Source organism: Ursus arctos, unplaced genomic scaffold (genome assembly GCF_023065955.2).
Source record: "Ursus arctos isolate Adak ecotype North America unplaced genomic scaffold, UrsArc2.0 scaffold_12, whole genome shotgun sequence".
In the NCBI taxonomy this organism is placed as follows: domain Eukaryota; kingdom Metazoa; phylum Chordata; class Mammalia; order Carnivora; family Ursidae; genus Ursus; species Ursus arctos.
Window position 1 is genome coordinate 30,431,589 of NW_026622786.1, and position 19,333 is coordinate 30,450,921.

The 19,333-nt window shown below is 43.5% G+C and overlaps 1 protein-coding gene across 8 annotated transcripts in view; it reads left to right on the forward strand.

Annotated features, from left to right (window-relative positions):
• The window catches only part of TGFBR3 (transforming growth factor beta receptor 3), a 193,911-nt gene that overhangs the window by 116,199 nt on the left and 58,379 nt on the right, over positions 1-19,333 (forward strand). For all 8 annotated transcript variants that reach the window (XM_026497623.4, XM_044383648.3, XM_044383649.3 and 5 more), the window contains one exon: positions 4,289-4,426. In XM_026497623.4, the coding sequence (XP_026353408.1) occupies positions 4,289-4,426 (138 nt within the window). The remainder of the gene's footprint in view (positions 1-4,288; positions 4,427-19,333) is intronic.

A 19,333-nucleotide genomic window follows, 5' to 3' on the forward strand; every position in this document is an offset into this window, starting at 1 on the left:
GAGGTATAATCTCTAGTTTAATTACATGGAGTCATTTTGTTTCTGTTCCTGCTGTTAGAGTGGTCCTGCCCCTCTGCAATGCACTTCTTGACCTGGGTTAGTGGGTGCTTAACCTGGAGTGCCAGAGCCCTGCAGTGCATGCCTCTTCTCCGACATTGCCTGCAAAATGTAGTGTGCGAATGGGGTTTTGTGTGTGTGGTGAGAAGGTTCATCTGTTGCATTAAGTTCTCAAATGCTTTGTTACTGCCAAAGATGAACACAGAATCTGCTCATTTAGAGACTGGTCATTGTTTCCTCATTTGGGGTGCATCCCCTTTAGTTTCATCAGCCTTCCCAGTCACGTGGCCCATAGGTTTAGTTTGTTTTTTTTTTGTTTTTTTTTGTTTTTTTTAAAGATTTTATTCATTTATTTGACAGAGAGAGACAGCCAGGGAGAGAGGGAACACAAGCAGGGGGAGTGGGAGAGGAAGAAGCAGGCTCCCAGCGGAGGAGCCTGATGCGGGACTCGATCCCAGAACACCGGGATCACGCCCTGAGCCGAAGGCAGACGCTTAACGACTGAGCCACCCAGGTGCCCCCACCATAGGTTTAGTTTGTTACTGCTTATGAAGACTGTGGACTAAATGGTGACTCTTACTTTTTTTTTTTTTTGGCACCAATTTTTTAAAATTTTATTTTTATTATTAACATAATGTATTATTTGTTTCAGGGGTACAGGTCTGTGATTCATCAGTCTTACACAATACACAGTGTTCACCACAACACATACCCTCCCCAATGTCCATCACCCAGCCACCCCAACCTTCCCACTTCCCTCCACTCCAGCAGCCCTCAGTTTGTTTCCGAGATTGAGTCTCTTATGGTTTGTCTCCCTCTCTGGTTTCATCTTGTTTCATTTTTTCGTGTCTTTCCCTATGATCCTCCGCCTTGTTTCTCAAATTCTACATATCAGTGAGATCATATGATAATTGTCTTTCTCTGATGCCTTATCTCGCTTAGTATATACCCTCCAGTTCCATCCACATCCTTACGAATGGCAAGATTTCATTTTTTTGATGGCTGCATAATATTGCACTGTGTGTGTGTGTGTATACACCCCACATCTTCTGTATCCATTCATCTGTCGATGGACGTCTGGGCTCTTTCCATAGTTTGGCTGTTGTGGACATTGCTGCTATCAACATTGGGGTGCAGGTGCCTCTTTGGGTCACTACATTTGTATCCTTTGGGTAAATACCCAGTAGTGCAGTTGCTGGGTCATAAGGTAGCTCTATTTTCAACCTTTTGAGGAACCTCCATACCCTCCCCAATGTTTTCCAGAGTGGCTGCACCAGGTGACTCTGACTTTCACGTAAATTTAGCATAGGCTTGAGCTGTCTGGATTGCCAAACTGGAAGTCATCGGATACCACGTGCATCATTTCTCTGGCTGTTTCTTTGCCGCAGCCTGCCTCAGCTCTGGTCTTCAGACCATGATCATGGGGCAGTGATCTACCTGTGAAAACCTTCAGCAGTATGTTCTTATCTTTGTAAATACAGTCTGTCCTGAGCTACAGTTGGTTCTAAAGAGGATTTTCTTTTTCTTTCCTTTCCTTTCAGTCTGAGAGAACATTAAGCACCTTAGCCAGGAATTCTTTCAGAGATATTCCGGGTATGTTCTCCCCACCGTTGGGGGAGCTTTTATACCTTCATTCTTTTGTTGGTTGTCTTTGGTTGTCCTCTGTCTTCCCTTCAGCAAGATTTATTCCAATAGAGGAAAGTTGCTGAGGGATTGGGTGAGTGGGTGCTTGGGGGACTCTCTGTTCCTGCCAAATGATCTTTTAAAAAAAAGTATTGAGTATTTTTCTTTTAATTTCCCAGTCATAGTGTGAATTCTTCTTTGCCAGATGGTTTTTGGGGCTTTGCCTGGGCCCTATGTGCCAGAGTCGGGGATTCATCTTGGCCAGACGCTGCCACATATTGAAGAGGGAGCCGTTTCCAGGAAAGCTCAGAGCTGTGGCTCCTAGAAATCTTTCCTTGATTGTGTGAGCCAGGCCTTGACACTTTTGACCATCTGGAAAATTTTGGACCCCAGCACCAATATCTGTCTCATACACATTTTTCTTTTCATTTCCTAAGTTTTTTTTTTTTAAATTCTTCTTCATTTGAGATATATACTTATTGCTATTTTATCTACACACTTCAAGAGTGGTATGCCTGAGGGCTGCGAAGGAAACCATTGGAAAAAGAGTTGACGTACCCTCGGTTGGATACGTGTGGCTGTTCTTTGTGCCATGATGGTGCTAGCTAAACAGTTTTGGAATGAAGAACTCTGGAAACTTTTTAGGGACACATACTGTTTGTGACAGAGTGCTTTTTAGCAATTTTCAGGTACTCTTGAACAAGTAATGACTCCATCTCTCCTCCTTCACTCTCCGCTGGGTGTGCTTTCTGTGGTATGCATCTCTCTGTTCGTGCCACACTCAGTTTGACTCTCTGCCCCTGCTCTGGTTCTGCAGCCTCTCTCGTGTACAGTGGCCATCAGTCTGTTTCTTTCTAGATGCACAGCTGTGCAGAATGCTGTGAGGAAGAGTGTGTACAACCAAGAAATGTGTTATTATGCTGTAGCCATACTTGACATCACTGTTCATTAGTACTCTACTTTTAGTACTTTGCATATGCCGAATGGTAAGCATGAGCCTAGCTATGTTGCAGAAATAGCTCATGATAGTATTGCTCATGTTTTAAAATTTTTCTGTAAATTAGCTAGCTATGTCCCTTGGAACCTATTAATATATTCAGCCTTTTTAACCTTTTAGATAACATAAATTTATGAATCTGCTGTGGTAAGTCAATCCTTTAAACAACTGTCTACTACTCTGAGCACAGTATTAAAGTAAGACATATCTTTGCCTACTGAGTATTTACAATTTATTTCAGAGATTAAGACATGCACACTCAACAGTTAATGAATGGACATGGTATTACATACCATAGTGCAAATTATTAATAGAACAAAGTACTTTTGTGGCATTGGAAATTAGAAAATTAAATTTCTAATTGGCACTCACTGAGTGCCTACCATGTGCTAAGGCATGGGTATTGAAAGAAAAGTTTGTTGCCTTATTATCAGTGACCTGAGAGGCTACTGTGATAGGTGACATTGCTGTCCTAGGCTGTCCCTACAATAAAAGGCAGAGACACATTGAGGTCATAGATCTGGGCCATTTAATCCTCATAAGGATTAGGCCTGAGATGTTCTGTTATTCCCAGTGTATTACTCGGTGTCTGTCTTGCCAACTAAAGTCATTTTTTGTGCTTTCCCTCTCATCACTTTCTGGTGCTCTTGGGTGAGTTCAACTTTTTAAAATATGTGCTTCTTGGGTCTTGCCTCACCCCTCTGTCCAGAAAGCCAGTATGAGACATGCTTCTATGAAAGCATCTGCTCCATATTTCTTTATGCACCCTTTTGCTTTTCTGTGTTCACGTTGACCTACCTTGGCTGGTGTGCTCCAGGAAGATGTTGGACCCGCTGTTTCCAGCTGTCCTCATAGGTGCTTTCCGGTGATGTTAATGATGACAGTGGTCACCTGCAATAGTCCTTGATCCGCTACCAAAACTGGTCACAGTTTTCTTATCCAGGCTCGTGGTTTTCTTCCCTGTTTTTTTTTTTTTGGACCAGGTTTATATACAATCAGTTTTTATTCTTTGTGTTCTCTGTGCTTCATTTTTTGGAAAACCCCTTCAAGCTAATAGCTGGGATGATGAAAGCATTGGCAGCCCCTTTCCCTTAGCTTTCGGCACTTTTCTTTGGCAGAACTCACTTAACTTTTTAGAGGTTGGAGCTCACCTGGAAAGAAGAAAGTCCTTTCTCTGGTGATCCAGAGGGATGGCCCGCCACCAGGGGATTCTGTACTCTCACTTTTCAGCTCCATCATTTGCCTTATTTGCCTTGAAGGAGAAGACAATTCCGAGGGAAGGTCACTTTTGTTCTGCCTTTGCTAACTTTGAAAAAAAAAAAAAAAGTGTCCTGTTTATTTGTGTTCTGCTATTACTGGGAGCTGAATCATGTTTTGGTTGAGATTAGTGTGGGTTGAATTACACAAGGTAGCCATTTTTGTAGTTTAAAAAAAAAAAAAGACCAAATATTGGCAGTATCATCAAGTTCAACCTAATATATCTTATCCATAGACTCTGAACTAAATTAAAGCTTCTCTTGACAGTGAGCTGTGAAAAAGCTGTGAAAATGCTGCGCTGAGTGGTTTTAATGGAAAGCCAGTGTTAAGATTCCTATTTCTGTTGCTTCCTAGGTCACTCTGCACCTAAATCCCATCTCCTCAGTGCACATTCACCACAAGCCTGTCGTGTTCCTGCTCAACTCCCCACAGCCCCTGGTCTGGCATCTGAAGACAGAGAGGCTTGCAGTTGGGGTCTCCAGACTTTTCTTGGTAAGTATTTGAAACCCTCCTAAAGTATCCTTAGCACAAGGATATAATGACCCTAAAACTTTGCAGGTCCTTTTAAAATTAAGGCTTATTTCATTGAAATAATACCCGAGTCGACAGTGTGTTAAATTTGAAGAATGCTCTTAGTGGGGTTTGGACGGTGGGGATAAGCAGTCACAGAACACAGACATTGCACATGCGTGTCTGGCTGTGGGTGGAGGTCCAGTGCAGTGTGCACGTGAGAGCAGGACCTGCAGTCATACTCTGTGTGGCCTGGGCTTTGGTCTCAGCTCTGAAACTCCTCTGGTGGCATCAAGAGCAATGTAAACATTGTAAATAGCCACTAGGTGTGTGGTCTCTGACCACAAAATAAATACACACAAGCCCGTTCTATTTGTATATAACACAGGCCTACTTTCTGATACGAGGATCTGTTTGTTGAGAAAGTGACACAGTGAGTTCCAAAATGAAAACATTTGTATTTTATAAAAAAGCTGGAACCCAGCTCTTGTGGAAAGATCCAAATATTACCTACTATTTGTAAATCATGTCCTTCTGAGTTTGCCAGAACATTCAAGTTTGCTAGTTGTGGAGAAATTGATGGGTTGTTTGGATGGAATTTTTGGGGTATGATATCATGTCTGATGATGAGCAGCACTGCCCGTTGCAGTGATAACTCATGTTGTGTATTGCTGCAGATCCGTGTTAATGTCCTTAACTGCAGAGCCTTAGGCTTTTAAACCTCTTTGCCCCAAAGCATCCAGAACGAGAAGAGGTTTCAGTTAATAGTCTTTCTCTTGCAGAGTGAGCAGACTTTGCCTAACTAATGACTCTTAATCCAGAACTATATTTTCTTGTCACTTGTATTTGAAGAATACTTCTAAAAACTCAAAGGTACCTATTAAATAAAGTAGGAGTCTATGATCAAGACAGCTAATAAGTAGATAAATTAGTAAAAAGGAATAAGGGACAGCTCTTCTTTATGGTCAAATGCCAATCAATAATGTAGAAGGAATGGTGGAGTTAGAAATTCCTGATTTTGTAATTATTATAGTAAAAGTTTATTGGGCAAGAATCATCAATAGAAGCTAAATATAGGAGTGCCTGGGTAGCTCAGTTGGTTAAGCAATTCTTGATTTCAGCTCAAGTCATGATCTCAGGGTCATGAGATCAAGCCCCACATCAGGCTCTGTGCTCAGTGGGGAATCTGTTTGGGATTCACTCTCTCCCTCCTCCTGCTCCTGTGTTCTCTTTCTCTCTCTCTAAAATAAATAAATCTGTAAAAAAAAAAAAAAAAAAAAGAAGAAGAAGAAGCTAAATATAGCAAAGGTGGAGGGAGTTTGTGGAATAGTATATTTACATAGTCTCAAATTACTTATTAATAACAAAAGAAAAAAACAGTAACTATATACATTGGAGATAGCCAACAGTACCTCAACCAAGTGATCAAAGTTAACATCATCACCATTATGGTGCACGTGGACGTTGTGTGCCTTTAAATCTGATAACCTGAGAAAGGACACAGCATCATTTATGTTGTATTCTAGCCAAACATGCACGTAACCTGAATCTAGTCATGAGGAAGCATTGGACAAAACCAAATTGAGTGACATTCTTTCAAACCCAGATAGGACTTATTCTATGAGCTCTTACCCCATACTGCCTCTTTCGTACTCATAATCATTGTCAGTCTCCTGTAATTAAAGATATTTGTGATAGTAAGCGTAATGGCTGTGAGCATAGTCTTATGCACATTTAGCCTTTAGTGTACTGACCTGTATTGTCCAATACTGTAGGCACTAGCTATGGGTGAGCTGTTTAAATTTAAATTAACTAAAATTACAAATATATTGGGGCACCTGGGTGGCTCAGTTGGTTAAGTGTCCGACTCTTAGTTTCGGCTCAGGTCATGATCTCAGGGTCCTGAGATCAAGCCCCGCATCTGTCTCTGCACTCAGCATGGAGTCTGCTTAATATTCTTTTCTCCCTCTGCCTCTCTTCCCCCATGCTTGGTCTCACTCTCAAATAAATAAAATCTTTAAAAATAAATAAATAAAATTACAAATCTAGTTCCTCAGTCATAGCAGCCATATTGCAGGTACTCAGTAGCTGTATGAGGCTACCACACTGGGCAGGTTATGGGAGAGGTTATGAGCAAAGGCTTTGCTCACCCTCCTTTGAATGCAAGTAGTAACTCGAGGCAAGTTATTTTATTTCTCTGAGCCTGGTTTTCCTCACTTGTAATATGGGAAAAGTAACAGTCCCTGCATCATGGGGTTGTTCTCTTGATTAGAAGAGATGACGTGTAACACGTTTAGGACAGTGCCTGGCCCCATTACCTGCTGTTGTTGTAACTGTTTATTATTAATCATAGTAAGGACCACTTGGGAAGGATGTTAAATTTGTATTTCTAATTATAAATGTCTGGCTTGTCCTGTCCAAGATTGAAAGGAGCTCCTATTTCTCTGGGCTACAGGGCCAGATGTAAAGTGGGGGCCACATGTATCATAGTTGTACCGGTCACTTTGGGGATTCTTCATGAACCTACCACTCCGTGGGTTTTAATGGAAAGTATCTTAGTTCTAGTTATTATTTATTTGCTTTAGTTTTGTTTAAGATCTATAAGAGCTGTTTCTGGCCATCAGTTTAAAATGCACTAACAATGAGAAAAGGAGATGGCTTTAATTAACAATTTAACATCATCCCTGTTTGAAGTTAATCCCATGCAAGGAGATTGCAGATCAAGTGATGAACCTAAAATTACCAACACAGCAGAGACAGCTTTGAGAGAAGCCAAGGATTTAAATTCAGGGACGCTTGAGCTCCACTTTGTTGTCCAGCAGGCTTTCTTTAGGGAGAATGGTTTTCTCTCATCCGTACATTTCTTCAGGGTAGAACATCTGTTGCTCCTCCGGGTTCTCAGGTCAGTGGATGAAGCGGTGCAGGCTCTCTCACAAGCTGGGTAGCTCTCCCTAAGAGAGAGTGTGTGAAGTGAAGAAGGGAAGGCAAGCTCTTCCCTTGCTCTGTGCATCTGGAAAGGAATTACAGGGTCTTCTCATCCACTGGACAGCTGTGGCAGCAGAGGGATCTACTGCTGGCTAGAAAACCAGTGGTGAATTCTGTTTATCCAGTTACTGTAGTTAAGAGTTAAAGTTTGGAGATAAGATAATTACATTATTTTACAAACATTTCAGAAGGCCCATGGAATTTTCAGAAACTAGGGCTTAGCCATTTCCATCACAGTCTTCTCCCAGGTTTCCCAGCGAGCTCAGAGTTGCAGAGGAGAGAGGCAGTCATTGGGGGGAGGGGGGCAGAGAAAGAGGGAGAGAGAGAATCTCCAGCAGACTTCCCGCTGAGCACGGAGCCCAAGGCAAGGCTCAGTCTCACAACCCTGTCAAGAGTTGGACGCAGAGCCATCCAGGCGCCCTAAGAGGCACTCTCCTGATTCTTTTTTTTTTTTTTTTTTTTTTTAAGATTTATTTATTTGACAGGGAGAGAGACAGCGAAAGACAGCACAAGCAGGAGGGAGCGGTAGAGGGAGAGGGAGAAGCAGGCTTCCCACGAATCAGGGAGCCCGATGTGGGGCTCTATCCCAGGACCCCGGGATCATGACCTGAGCCGAAGGCAGATGTTTAACAACTGAGCCACCCAGGCGTCCCAGTGTCTTGATTCTTAGTCTAAGATGTGTGTGTCTGCATAACTGTCTTAAAGCTGTCTTTACTTTCTAGGTAATGTTACAATACTAAACAGTTTTGTTTTGTTTTTTTCTTTTAAGTAGGGTGGTGAGAAAAGTTGAAGCAATGGTATTACTTCTCTGTTCAGGATGACCTTTTAATTTAACTTGACTGCCCAGACTTAAAAAAGGGGACCTTCCATACTTAGCAGGGACTCGTGTTGCTCTAATATTTAATGTCACCCATGAGAGTGACTAAAAACCTCATACTTTAATAGTGTCTAATAAAGGTATCTGGCTTTTTCTGTCCAATCATTCTAGGCCTTCTATGATTTCACAGAGTGGACAAGAAGGAATGTGTCAGGCAGGGAGAGAGTGGGACTGAGTTTCCTCTGAGTGCAGTTCCTTTATCTGGTTGTTCTGGTTACGTAGGAAATGGGAGTGGGATGAAGAGTGATTGTTTCATTGTCAAGTAGTGAGTCTTTGAGTATGAGTCACACACGCACACACACACGCACGTGCTTGTGTACATGCATGATGGAGTTGTCACAGCTGTATAGACTTTCTTTTGTAGGGTGTATGGATGGCCCAGAGAATATTGAGTCAGTTAGAGTTGTCCCTCAATGCAATTAGAAATAAGAATAACCCTACTCTCTCAGTCTTTCATGTTGAACTACAAAGAAAAATCTCTTAGAAAGGTCACAAAAACTTTATTTATGCTGCAGTTATTTCCACACTGAAGAAAAAGCATAACTCAACTGGGTAATAGATTTCTGAACTGTCAACCTTAAAAGAAAAAAGGTTGGGACAATACTAGATTGTCTTTAGAAATATGCTACAATTTGAATAGACATTTCACCGAAGAAAAAACACAAATGGCCAATAAACACACGAAGAGATGTTCAATATCATTAGTCCTTAGGAAAATGCAAACTTAAAACCACAGCGAGATGCCACTCCATACCAACTAGGATGGCTCTAATAAAATTGGAACCCTCATAAATGGCTGGCAGGAATGTAAAATGGTGCCTTAGAAGACAGTTGGGCAAAACATATGTCTACAGAAAAACTTGCCCACAAATGTTCATAGCAACATTATTAACAACCAAAAAGTGGAAACACCCCAAATATGCATCAGCTGATGAAAGGGGCACCTGGGTGGCTCAGATGGTTAAGCATCTGCTTTAGGCTCGGGTCATGATCTCCATGTCCTGGAATCGAGCCCTGCATCGGGCTCCTGGCTCAGTGGGGAGTCTGCTTCTCCCTCTGCCCCTCCCCTTCTCCCCCTCTTACGCTCTCTCTCTCTATCTCTCTGTCCCAAATGAATAAATAAAAAAGAAATATTAAAATATATCCGTCACCTGATGGATGGGTTAAAAAAATGTTTGTCCATGCAATAGAATATTGTTCAGCCTTTAAAAAGAATGAGGTATTGATAAATACCACAAAATGGATGAACCTCGAAAACATAGGTGAAAGAAGCCAGAGACAAAAGGCTGCATGGTGTGTGATTCCATTTGTTTCCAGAATGGACAAACCCATAGAGACAGAAAGTACATCGGTGATTACCAAGGCTGGTGGGATGGGAGAATGAGAAATGACTACTCATGGTGTGGAGTTTCTTTGAGGAATGGTAAAAATGTTCTGGAATTAGTGATGACTAGACTACAACTGTGAATATCCTCAAAACCCTGAATTGTACAGATTAAAAGAATGGGTATTATAATAGGTGAATTATATCTCAATGAAGTTGTTAGAAAAAAATCTCTCCAGCACTCGTTTTAAAAGTCAAGGTGTAAAACCAATGAATTGGATTTAAAAATGTATCTTTTTACTTTATCCACATACCTGATTTTTGTTTCATTTTGTCTTAATCTTGTTTTATTGTGTTCCGAACCTGAGTCCACCCTCCTGCGAGGTCCACAGACTCAGAGCCCTGGGACAAGCAGAAACGCTCAAGATGAGACCTGAAGTGTAATCCAGAGGCCTGGGCCAGCCTCTTTATGTCAGGCTTAGCTGTTTTACATGCTTTTAAGGAAGAAAGGCATCTAAGAGGAGGAAAGTCAAGAAATAAGCAGCAACTTCTTCCAGTCTCACTAGTCCTTGGGATGACTGTGCCGCAACTTCTATTCTCCAGACACTTACATGAAAAAGAAAGAAGTGTGTGTGTATACATGTGTATGTTGAGAGGAGATACGGGGTGGGAGAAGATACAGGTTTCTAAGATAAGGTTTCCAGAGTTGATGGATTTACAGGATGCCCCTTAAATTTGAAATTCAAATACACAACAAATCCTTCTTTCTCGTATGCCCCTACAACGTGTGGGGCATACTTATACTAAAAAATTATTCACCATTTATCTGAAACTCAAATTTAACTAGCTGTTCTGTATTTTTTCAGGCAAGTCTACTCAGAGGTAACTTAGATTTTTGTTCCTGCTGAACACCGCAGCCTGGGTATCAGGAGGCCTGAGTACGAGGTGGCTGTACCGCTAACTAGTTCAGTATCATTGGACAGAATCACTTCTTTCACTCCTTGGGCCTCGGTTTCCTCCTCTCGAAAGTGAGGAGGTGGTACTAGCAAGTCTCTGAAGAGACTCTCTGATTCTTTCGATAATACAGCTGCTAGATACTCTATCCCAACTTAATTAGAAACAGAAAATGGTAATCTGAACATTGCCTCTTCAGCAAATCCAAGTAAATATTGGGGCAGGGCAGTTGAAAAAAAAATGAAAGAAACCAAACGCCATGGTATTGGCTATGGAATAAAAACAAATCAAAATTTAATCCTAATGAAAAATGTAAATTAATACCAGGAACGTGCTTAATATTTAAAATCTAGTTTTGTGTTTCTGAGGTGGGGGGGAGGGGTGGGTGATGAGGCTGGGGTTGCCAGAATCTGGTTTATTCCTTTTACTTCAGCTTGGGGGAAAAAAGGTCTAACTATTTTGGGCCTCTGCCACCAAACCACAGGCAGTTCTCTGGTCTGCACTGCAGTTTGGATGACTGACAAGACTCAGTGAAAAACAAGTGCTATTTGTTTTCCTGTGCCCAGTATTTAACTGGAAATCAGAAGGCGAAATTTCCAATCAGTTGTTAAATAGCCCCAGATGTGCGCTCAGCTCCGCTCTAGGAAGGGACATGCACAGCCTATACCACGGCACATGTCCACGCATTCCTTTGCATGAATCCAAGTGATGTGTAACTGAGAGTTGTAGTATCCAAAAATGCCCTTTGAATAACTCAGGCATTCACGTTTGGTTATGGAGGAGGGAACTTTAAAAAAAATTCCCGTGTCCTCCACTACGTTGCATTTAAAAATCTGGAAATGATTTTTTTTTCCTTTTCGAAATTCCTCCTTTCCAGCTCTCCCCACGTTTAGAAAAACATGAGATTAGCATACCTGGGATGAGGGTTTATGCATCTACTTGTTCATTCATCCCACCCCCGGTGCTTAGTGCCTGCAGGCTGTTGGGAACTGAGGTAGGTATGGAGGATTCCAGAGAGAAATGGCGTGGACTGCCTGCCCTCCAGCCGCTGCCCACTAGAGAGGGTGAAGAGACTGGGAATTGCAGTTGTGTAAGAAGTGTCATTGCTGGCTCCTGAAGATGGGAGAAGAGGAGAATCCTCTTCCAGATGCAGTGAAGACCGCTCCCTCTGCGAGGCGGACCAAGGAGCAGCGGGGGGCAGGGTTGCACACACGAGCATAGCTGTTTGCTCGACCGCAAGTGTCACTCCTGTACACGAGGAGTGTGCAGGCTAGGGGTCTACATACACCATTTTGGATTTTCCAGTGAGGCTTTCCCCAAATAAATTTTCTCTCAGAGGCAGATTAAATAACTAAACATTTCAAGATCGGTTCTTCTTCTTCTTAAAAAAAAGTCTCTTGTGGAATGACTCACTGTGCCCTGTGGGATATTCCAAGTGGTTGTGTACCAGGCATTTTTGTTCCAGAGACTGCTTATCTGTTGGTTTTGTGGCTTGTCCATAAGAGCCCTAATTGTAAGGGGCTTGATCCTCTCATGAACTAGGGTCAGTCAACTACCATATTTCCTAGGAACGAGTTTCTGGCCCATTTGTGGTAAGAGAGCTCTTCCTAAATGTCACTGTGGCAATTAGAGTGTTGGAAAGGGTCCAGCTTCAGCTGGTAGTCCTGGTCCAGAAAGAGTTTCTTGGAAGACTTCCTAGGATTTATCTTGACTTGCTGGGTTAAGGCTTGTGAATGTTTGCGGTGAGTGGCCCGTTGGCCTTCTGAGGTTTGCCTGGGTGTATTCTTCCTGAGCAAGACATCCTGTCCTGGAGGGTTCACGCAAGCGTCGACTTTTCCTGGCTCGGCTGGACTTGCTGTGTCATGTCTGTGTGCAGGCCTGGGCCGCATCTCTGTGAAGGCTTTGCTTTCATTCAGCAGATTGAGGTTAAATAAACTCGATTTCACCGAGAGGGAAAGGCTGGTTTCTTCACCTAAAGTTCGTTACTTGCTTTAAGGCATTACTGTCCAAGGCTAACCTGGCGATCTGATGGAACTGCCCCTCCCAAGCTTTGTATCAAACGTGACATTGCTGGTGCCCTTGGGTACTATGGTAGGCAGCCTCCAAGGGGCTGTTTGATAGAAAAAGTGAGTGTTGTTAAGGGAGGTTGCAGAATATGTTCTCGTGTGGTGGAAGGGGAAGAAACGGGTCTCCTGGGAGGTCGTGGTGAGGCTGAAAGCTCATGGCTGTGCCTTGTTCCTCTCATGAGTTGTAGACAGTGAGGCCCTTGGTAAGCATGCCCCACAGGTGGCCTGCATTCCCCATCTCTGACGGGGGCTGCGTGATGGCCCTGCTCCTTCCTGGGCGCAGAGTCATCGGGTTTTTTGTGGCAGCCCAATTCAGGCACTCCAGACCTCCATCCGTCCAACCCCCTGGCTTGGAAGCTGATTTCTGCAGGGAAAGAAAGGTCCCCTTTGGCCTTTCTTGTTTCTTTGTCCAAGGTAGAACACGTATCCCGAGAACAGTTTTTGCTCTCGGTTTTTGCCCTTGGTGCTAACCCCCTGTCCTCAGGTGGCCTCTGAATGCCCCTGGGCCAGGGCGTCCTCTTCACTCTGCTTCTGCCTTGTCCCGTGTGGGTATGAATGACACAGCTGTGATCCTGGGACCCGGAGTCGGGGGCTTGTCCATCTGCTGCCTCTGCCAAAAGCCCACGAAAGCCCATTTGACCTCTAGCCCTTCCGTGTTTATCACAGAGAGCTGTCCTGGAGATTCTGTAGTTTCTGGCTGATAGGGCTGCTGGGTGATGTTCAGAGCTACTGTTTGGAGCCAGCACTGTTCCAGCCCTTGAAAACAGGGTTCGTATATCCTTTTTTGGAGGTTTGGACAAGAAGGCTATGGTCCAGTCACAGTGAGGAATGAATTGTGGCCTGTCAACCTTACCGTCTGTCAGACAACCCCTGTGGACTGTTGTGAGGCTATGTCTACACGTATGTGTACATTTGACAACACTTAGAGTGCGAGCCATGTGCTAGGCACTCTTCCAAGCACTTTACATGTATTACCTTATTTAACCTTCGTAACAAGCCTGTGAAGTAGGTCCTGTTGTTTTCCTCGTTTTAACATGAGGGAATCCATTTCTGCAAACAGAGGTTTGTTCGCTTTGTAAGTGATGAGTAAGAACCTTCATGGTTATTATCTCCCATTGCTCTATTGCTCGGAGGCTAACGTGGGGCTCTGTCTACCCAGCTGTACTGATTTCTTGAGTTCAGTAGCGACTACTCCATGGTAGTGGAGTAGAAACAGCTCTCCAGTGGGGAAGAAAGTCTGTGGTTCTCTCGTCAGCTCTGCTTTCTACCAGCTGTGTGGATCGGGCAGATCCTGTAGTTTCTCTGAGCCTTCATTTCCTGGTCTAGAAAATGGAACTTAGGGGCGCCTGGGTAGCGCAGTCATTAAGCGTCTGCCTTTGATCGAGCCCCACATCGGGCTCCTCTGCTAGGAGCCTGCTTCTTCCTCTCCCACTCCCCCTGCTGTGTTCTCTCTCTCGCTGGCTGTCTCTCTGTCACATAAATAAATAAAATCTTTAAAAAAAAAAAAAAGAAAATGGAACTTAGATTATCCATCGTGATAAAGAGGAACTCTGTAAAGGGAATTCTAAGAACCTCTTTGGAGCCAGGCACTTGTAAATTTCCATTTGTGCCCTTGAACCTGGGTTGGCAGATTGGATGTAACTTAAAAGAAAAATAAAAGAATCTTCCCTGGTGAGGGATTTCCCAGAAGTACATTTGGAGGGAAAAAACAGATTGAGGATCGTGGCAAGTAATAGTAATCATGCCAACATTTCATTTTTTCCTGAAAAATACCCTTTATTTTTTTTTTCTTTCCTTTTTTCCTTTCTTTTTCTTTTTCTTTTTCTTTTCTTCCCTTCCCTTCTCCTTTCCTTCCCTTCCCTTCCCTCTTTCCTTCCCTCTTCCCTTCCCTTCCCTCTTCTCTTCTCTTCTCTTCTCTTCTCTTCTGTTCTCTTCTCTTCTCTTCTCAGGGAGAGAGTGTGTATGCACATGCATGCACGTGTGAGTGCCAGGCTGGGGATGCAGAGGAAGAGGGAGAATCTTAAGCAGGCTCAGCATTGAGCACCAACGTGGGCCTTGATCTCATGACCCTGAGATCATGACCTGAGCCGAAATTAAAATTTGGACGCTCAACTGACTAAGGCTCCCCTGAAAAATACCCTTTAGATGGCACGTACACTTTAAATTTTGGGTCATCCTTATCCTAAAATCCTGCTAACATTGGCAGATGAGAAAGGGTAAATTTAGGAGTCTGGAGAGCTCGTTTTCTAAGACCATCAGGGGTTCCTGTGTGGCCCTGGGACTCTACCTTGGAAAACTGTACCTTATAAAGCAGCTCATGCTTCATTAATTTGGTAACCTGTGTGGACTGAGTCTGTCTTTCAGGTGGAGTGACATACTTTGCTTCTCTTTTTATATTCACATATACTGTCATTTTTGTAGCATGGCCATGGGCGATTAGAGTATTGCTTTTGTAGGGGCTCCCATTCAAGTTTGTGCATGTTTATATTCGGAGGGCAGCATCTCGAGCTTTCCTCTTGGACTTGTGTAAACATGTTGGGTGTAAAGAACAGAGGGCAGTTTCAGTCCTTCCGTTTTTATAGTTCAGCAAAAATAAAAATTAAAAGCAGAGGGTGACCCATCATGACTGTTTTGAGAAAATGCGTTGATATGTTTTAAGTCGTTTTAGTAGAAGAAAGTAATCTGGTTGTAGATACAAAATAAAAAACACCCAAGAATTTTTAAATGGTTTCATGGACTTGTGTTTTTTGAATGCACGATTGGCAGATACCATAATCACGTGGCTCATGAATATGTAGCATTACAAATTATGACAGTAGGTTCATGGGTATGGAAGTTATTATTTCTTTAAAACAAACTTAAAAAAAAACATTGAGTCATGATATATGGTTAATAGAAAACATGTTTCAGATCACATTTCACATCACGTGGCATTGGAGGAAATAGGCAAGCACAGCCCTCCCAGGAATTGGGTAGGGAGAGTGTGTGATTTTCCTCTTTCAGAATGTAGGGTTTAGTCCTCATTTGGGAGGTAAATATTTCAGTACTGTTCCAGTACTTCATGTGAGTTTATTTTTACTGGACTTCGTGCACAGAATACACCAAAGCATAATCTTAATGCCTTTCTGTGTGGGCACAGTTATGAGTCCTAGGATCCATCTGCATAGATCCTATTTACTTATAAACCTAAATTCTAGAGAAATGCCTGTACTACTTTCTTTTTATTCCTCTAGAATGGAACTAGTAAATACTTGACACAGCAGGTGTTTTGGAAGTACCGATGTTTTTCTTTGCTTTATTTGTTTTTCTGGTTTTGCTCTGTTTTCCCAAGCAGGCAACTCCAAAAAGAGATTTGTCTGCACCGGAGTCAGGGGAAAGGAGTAGGAGTGGTAAAAGTTGGGAGCAGGGCGGGGCAGAAGAGGGAGAGGGGACGATGCTGATTGTCTGCCTGCTGCACTTTGATGGATGCGGAAGTCATGTAGCTATGGGAAGCTGGGTACGTGAGCAGAGCTGAGCTGTCCCACAGAGCGGTACAACCTGAACAGCAGGCACTCACCCAGCCGATAACTCAAGCCGCAAATGGACCACAGCTGAGCTATAGGGTGTGTGTGTGTGTGTGTGTGTGTGTGTGTGTGTGTGTGTGACTCCTGGAACAGATTTTCCTTTGAGATGTCAGCGGCTTTTCTTTGGGGAGCTGTGGCTCCTCTGATTTCACAAGGCCCATTTCTTTCTTTTTAGATGTGCAAGAAGATGACTCCATCCATGACTTGGCTTTACTCTCTCCCTCTTGGCTTTTTTTTTTTTTTTTTCCCTTTCTTGATCTGTACACAATCCCGTTCATGCTTGACAAAGATTATTTGGGATTTAAATAATATGTGTATCTACAGCCTAGAGCAGTGATCCTCGAGTATGCACTGGAATCCTGGGGGTGGTGGGAGGAAGGTTTTAATGCAGTTCCTGGACCCTACATTCCTACCCATGCTGGAATCTTCAGGATGATTAAGCTGGTCTAAGGATCACACTTTGTGAAGTATTGGGCTTGAGGTGGCTTCTTGACATGAGTTTATGTTCTGAGACCAGATCAAGAAGCAGATGGGTAGATAGGTATCATCAGTGCTTTCTTATAGTCCTATTGGAGGAGGTTCTAGAGCAGGGCTGTCCAATAGAAATAAAATGTGAACCACAGAGGCAATTTAAAATCTTCTATTAGTGTATTTAGAACAGTCAAAGAAATGGGGCACCTGGGTGGTTCAGTTGGTTAAGCGTCTGCCTTTGGCTCAGGTCATGATCCCAGGATCCTGGGATCGAGTCCCACATCACACATCAGGCTCCCTGCTCAGTGGGGTGTCTGCTTCTCCATCTCCCCCTGCCCCTCCCCCCTGCTCCTGCTCTTTTTCTCTTTTGTTGTCTCTCAAATAAATAAATAAAATCTTTTAAAAAAGGTAAAAGAAATAAGTGAAATTAATTGTAATGGCATATGTAATTTAACCCAGTATAATCAAATATCATTTAACATGTAATCAACAAAAAATTGTTGAGATTTCTTTACTTTTTTCTTGTGCTATATAGCACAGTACAAAGTCTGGTATGTAGTTTACATTTACAACGCAGGGCAGTGTCCCTCGCCATATTTCAAGTGTTCAGTGGTAGCACGTGGCTAGTGGCTACTATCCTGGACAACTGTGGGGCAAGCGCAGCCTGCCCTGAGCCACGGGCGGACACACGATCGATCACGGCACTCCTCATTTCTCCCTACTTCTCTATGCAAATGACCTCCGAGTCCCTCTCAGTGACAGAAGTTTAGGCAGGTACTCCCAACTGATCAGACCTCGGGATTCACTGATTCATTAAACAAGTACTTCTTGAGTATCTTTTCTGTACATAACACTATTTTGGGTGCTTGGGATATCCCCACAAACAAAGCAGAGAAGATCCCAGCCTCTGAAGGAGCTTACATGCTGGTGGAAGGAGATGGGCAATAAGCATAATAAATAAGTTATATGATAGTTTGGAAGGTGACTATTCAATCTAATAGCAATAAGAACATGGAAAGCAGGTTTGGTGGGGGGATCAGGATAGCTACAGTGAGGCTGCTGGGGGGTCTGATTGTAATTTTAAATAGGCCCCATGAGAAGGTAACATGTGAGTGGCCTTGAGGAGGGTGAGATGAAACTTCAGATGAGAATTCTAGATCAGATGTTCATCTGGGAACATTCTTTGGGAGGTGAGGGCAGTGAGGCAGGAGGAAGGGGACAGGACGAGGTGAGTCCTTGTGGGATGGCACCACCCTCTGCGAAGCTTCTGTCTCCCCCCTCACTGAAGATCAAACCAACTTGGGGAAGGCCCAGAAAGATACTGTGAGGCAGCAACCACCGGGCCTCTGAGTCAGCTGGTGTGCTGAGTTAAGTGCTAAAACAGAGAACCCCTGTTCCAGGAAAGTGGTGACTGCACCCATCGGCCAGGATTTGTTCACTTCACTTGGGCTTGGGAGATAAATCTTGAGGCTTCCATGGATCTGCTTAGGACTTCAAGAGTTAAAGCTTAAATGCAGGTGTGGAAACAAAAGGGCTGGTTGCCTCTTTTGCTTTTTTCTTGCTCTTTTTGGACAAGGTTGTTGAATCTGATCCAGAAAAAATAATAAACTTGGCTCTCGTTGCCTAGCCGTAAGTTCTTGTAATAAAACTCCCAGCACTGGCAGATAGAGTAATGTTCTGCTCCTAAAAAAAAAAATCTGGTAGCATAACCAGAATCTAAAATACAAATGTCATGCGTGGTTAGGGAAGAGCTTAGGAGGGGAGTCGGCTCCATGTGCATCTCCGCAGCCTGGGGGTTGTGGAAGGTAACGTGCTTCACATTTGCGCCTGCAGCAGACACTTGCTAAGGATCAGGATTCTTGGAGCTCCGCGCTCGGTTCATTCCCACAGGAAGATGTTTGTCATGTCAGGGAATGTCAGAGGATTGCGTTTTAATTATCAAGTAGGAGGAAAGTTCACTGAATTTGGTGGTGGCGGGGAGACATGGAGCTACTGAACGATTTAATAACTGGTTTTTAGTTGGAGTTATTGGGTGAAAAAGCAGATCATGGGGTTTAAAGGTTGGCTAAAAGATCATTTCCCAGGCAGTGAGGGAAGTAAGGAGTTTGGGTTACAGGAATGATGAAATTATGGTGTATCCTTTTCTGTAAGTAACAGAATTGAGTTCCATTCAACAAGCAATTACAGAGTCCCTGCTTTGTGCCAAGCTCTGTGCCAGGCCCAGGAGATGTAGAATGAACCAGGCGCTTTCTTGGCCCTCCTCGTGGTGGTCTTTTGTCAGTTTTGCTTTTAAGTGGTCACGGTTCATGTGAGAGAGGGGGTCTGGACTAGAGGTGTGACACGGCACCTGTGCCACCATGAGGAGAGGAGGGAAGTCTGGGAGGCTTGGGAAGAGTGGTCCGGGTGGGGAGCAGGATGTAAAATACTCAGAAGCCTGAAGCAGCAGGATGTGTCTGCCACTGAGTGATTCCATATGGTGAGTAGATGGGGGAGTGGTGGGGAGTGGGGCAGGCTGAGGCCCTGTCTGGTCATATGCCATCTAAGATGCTTAGATAGCATCATCTAAGATGATGCTCCTGCATCATCACGTGTTGACCTTTTAGAAAAATCTCTCGGTTGCCAGGGTGGAGGAAGGAGATAGGATTGGCA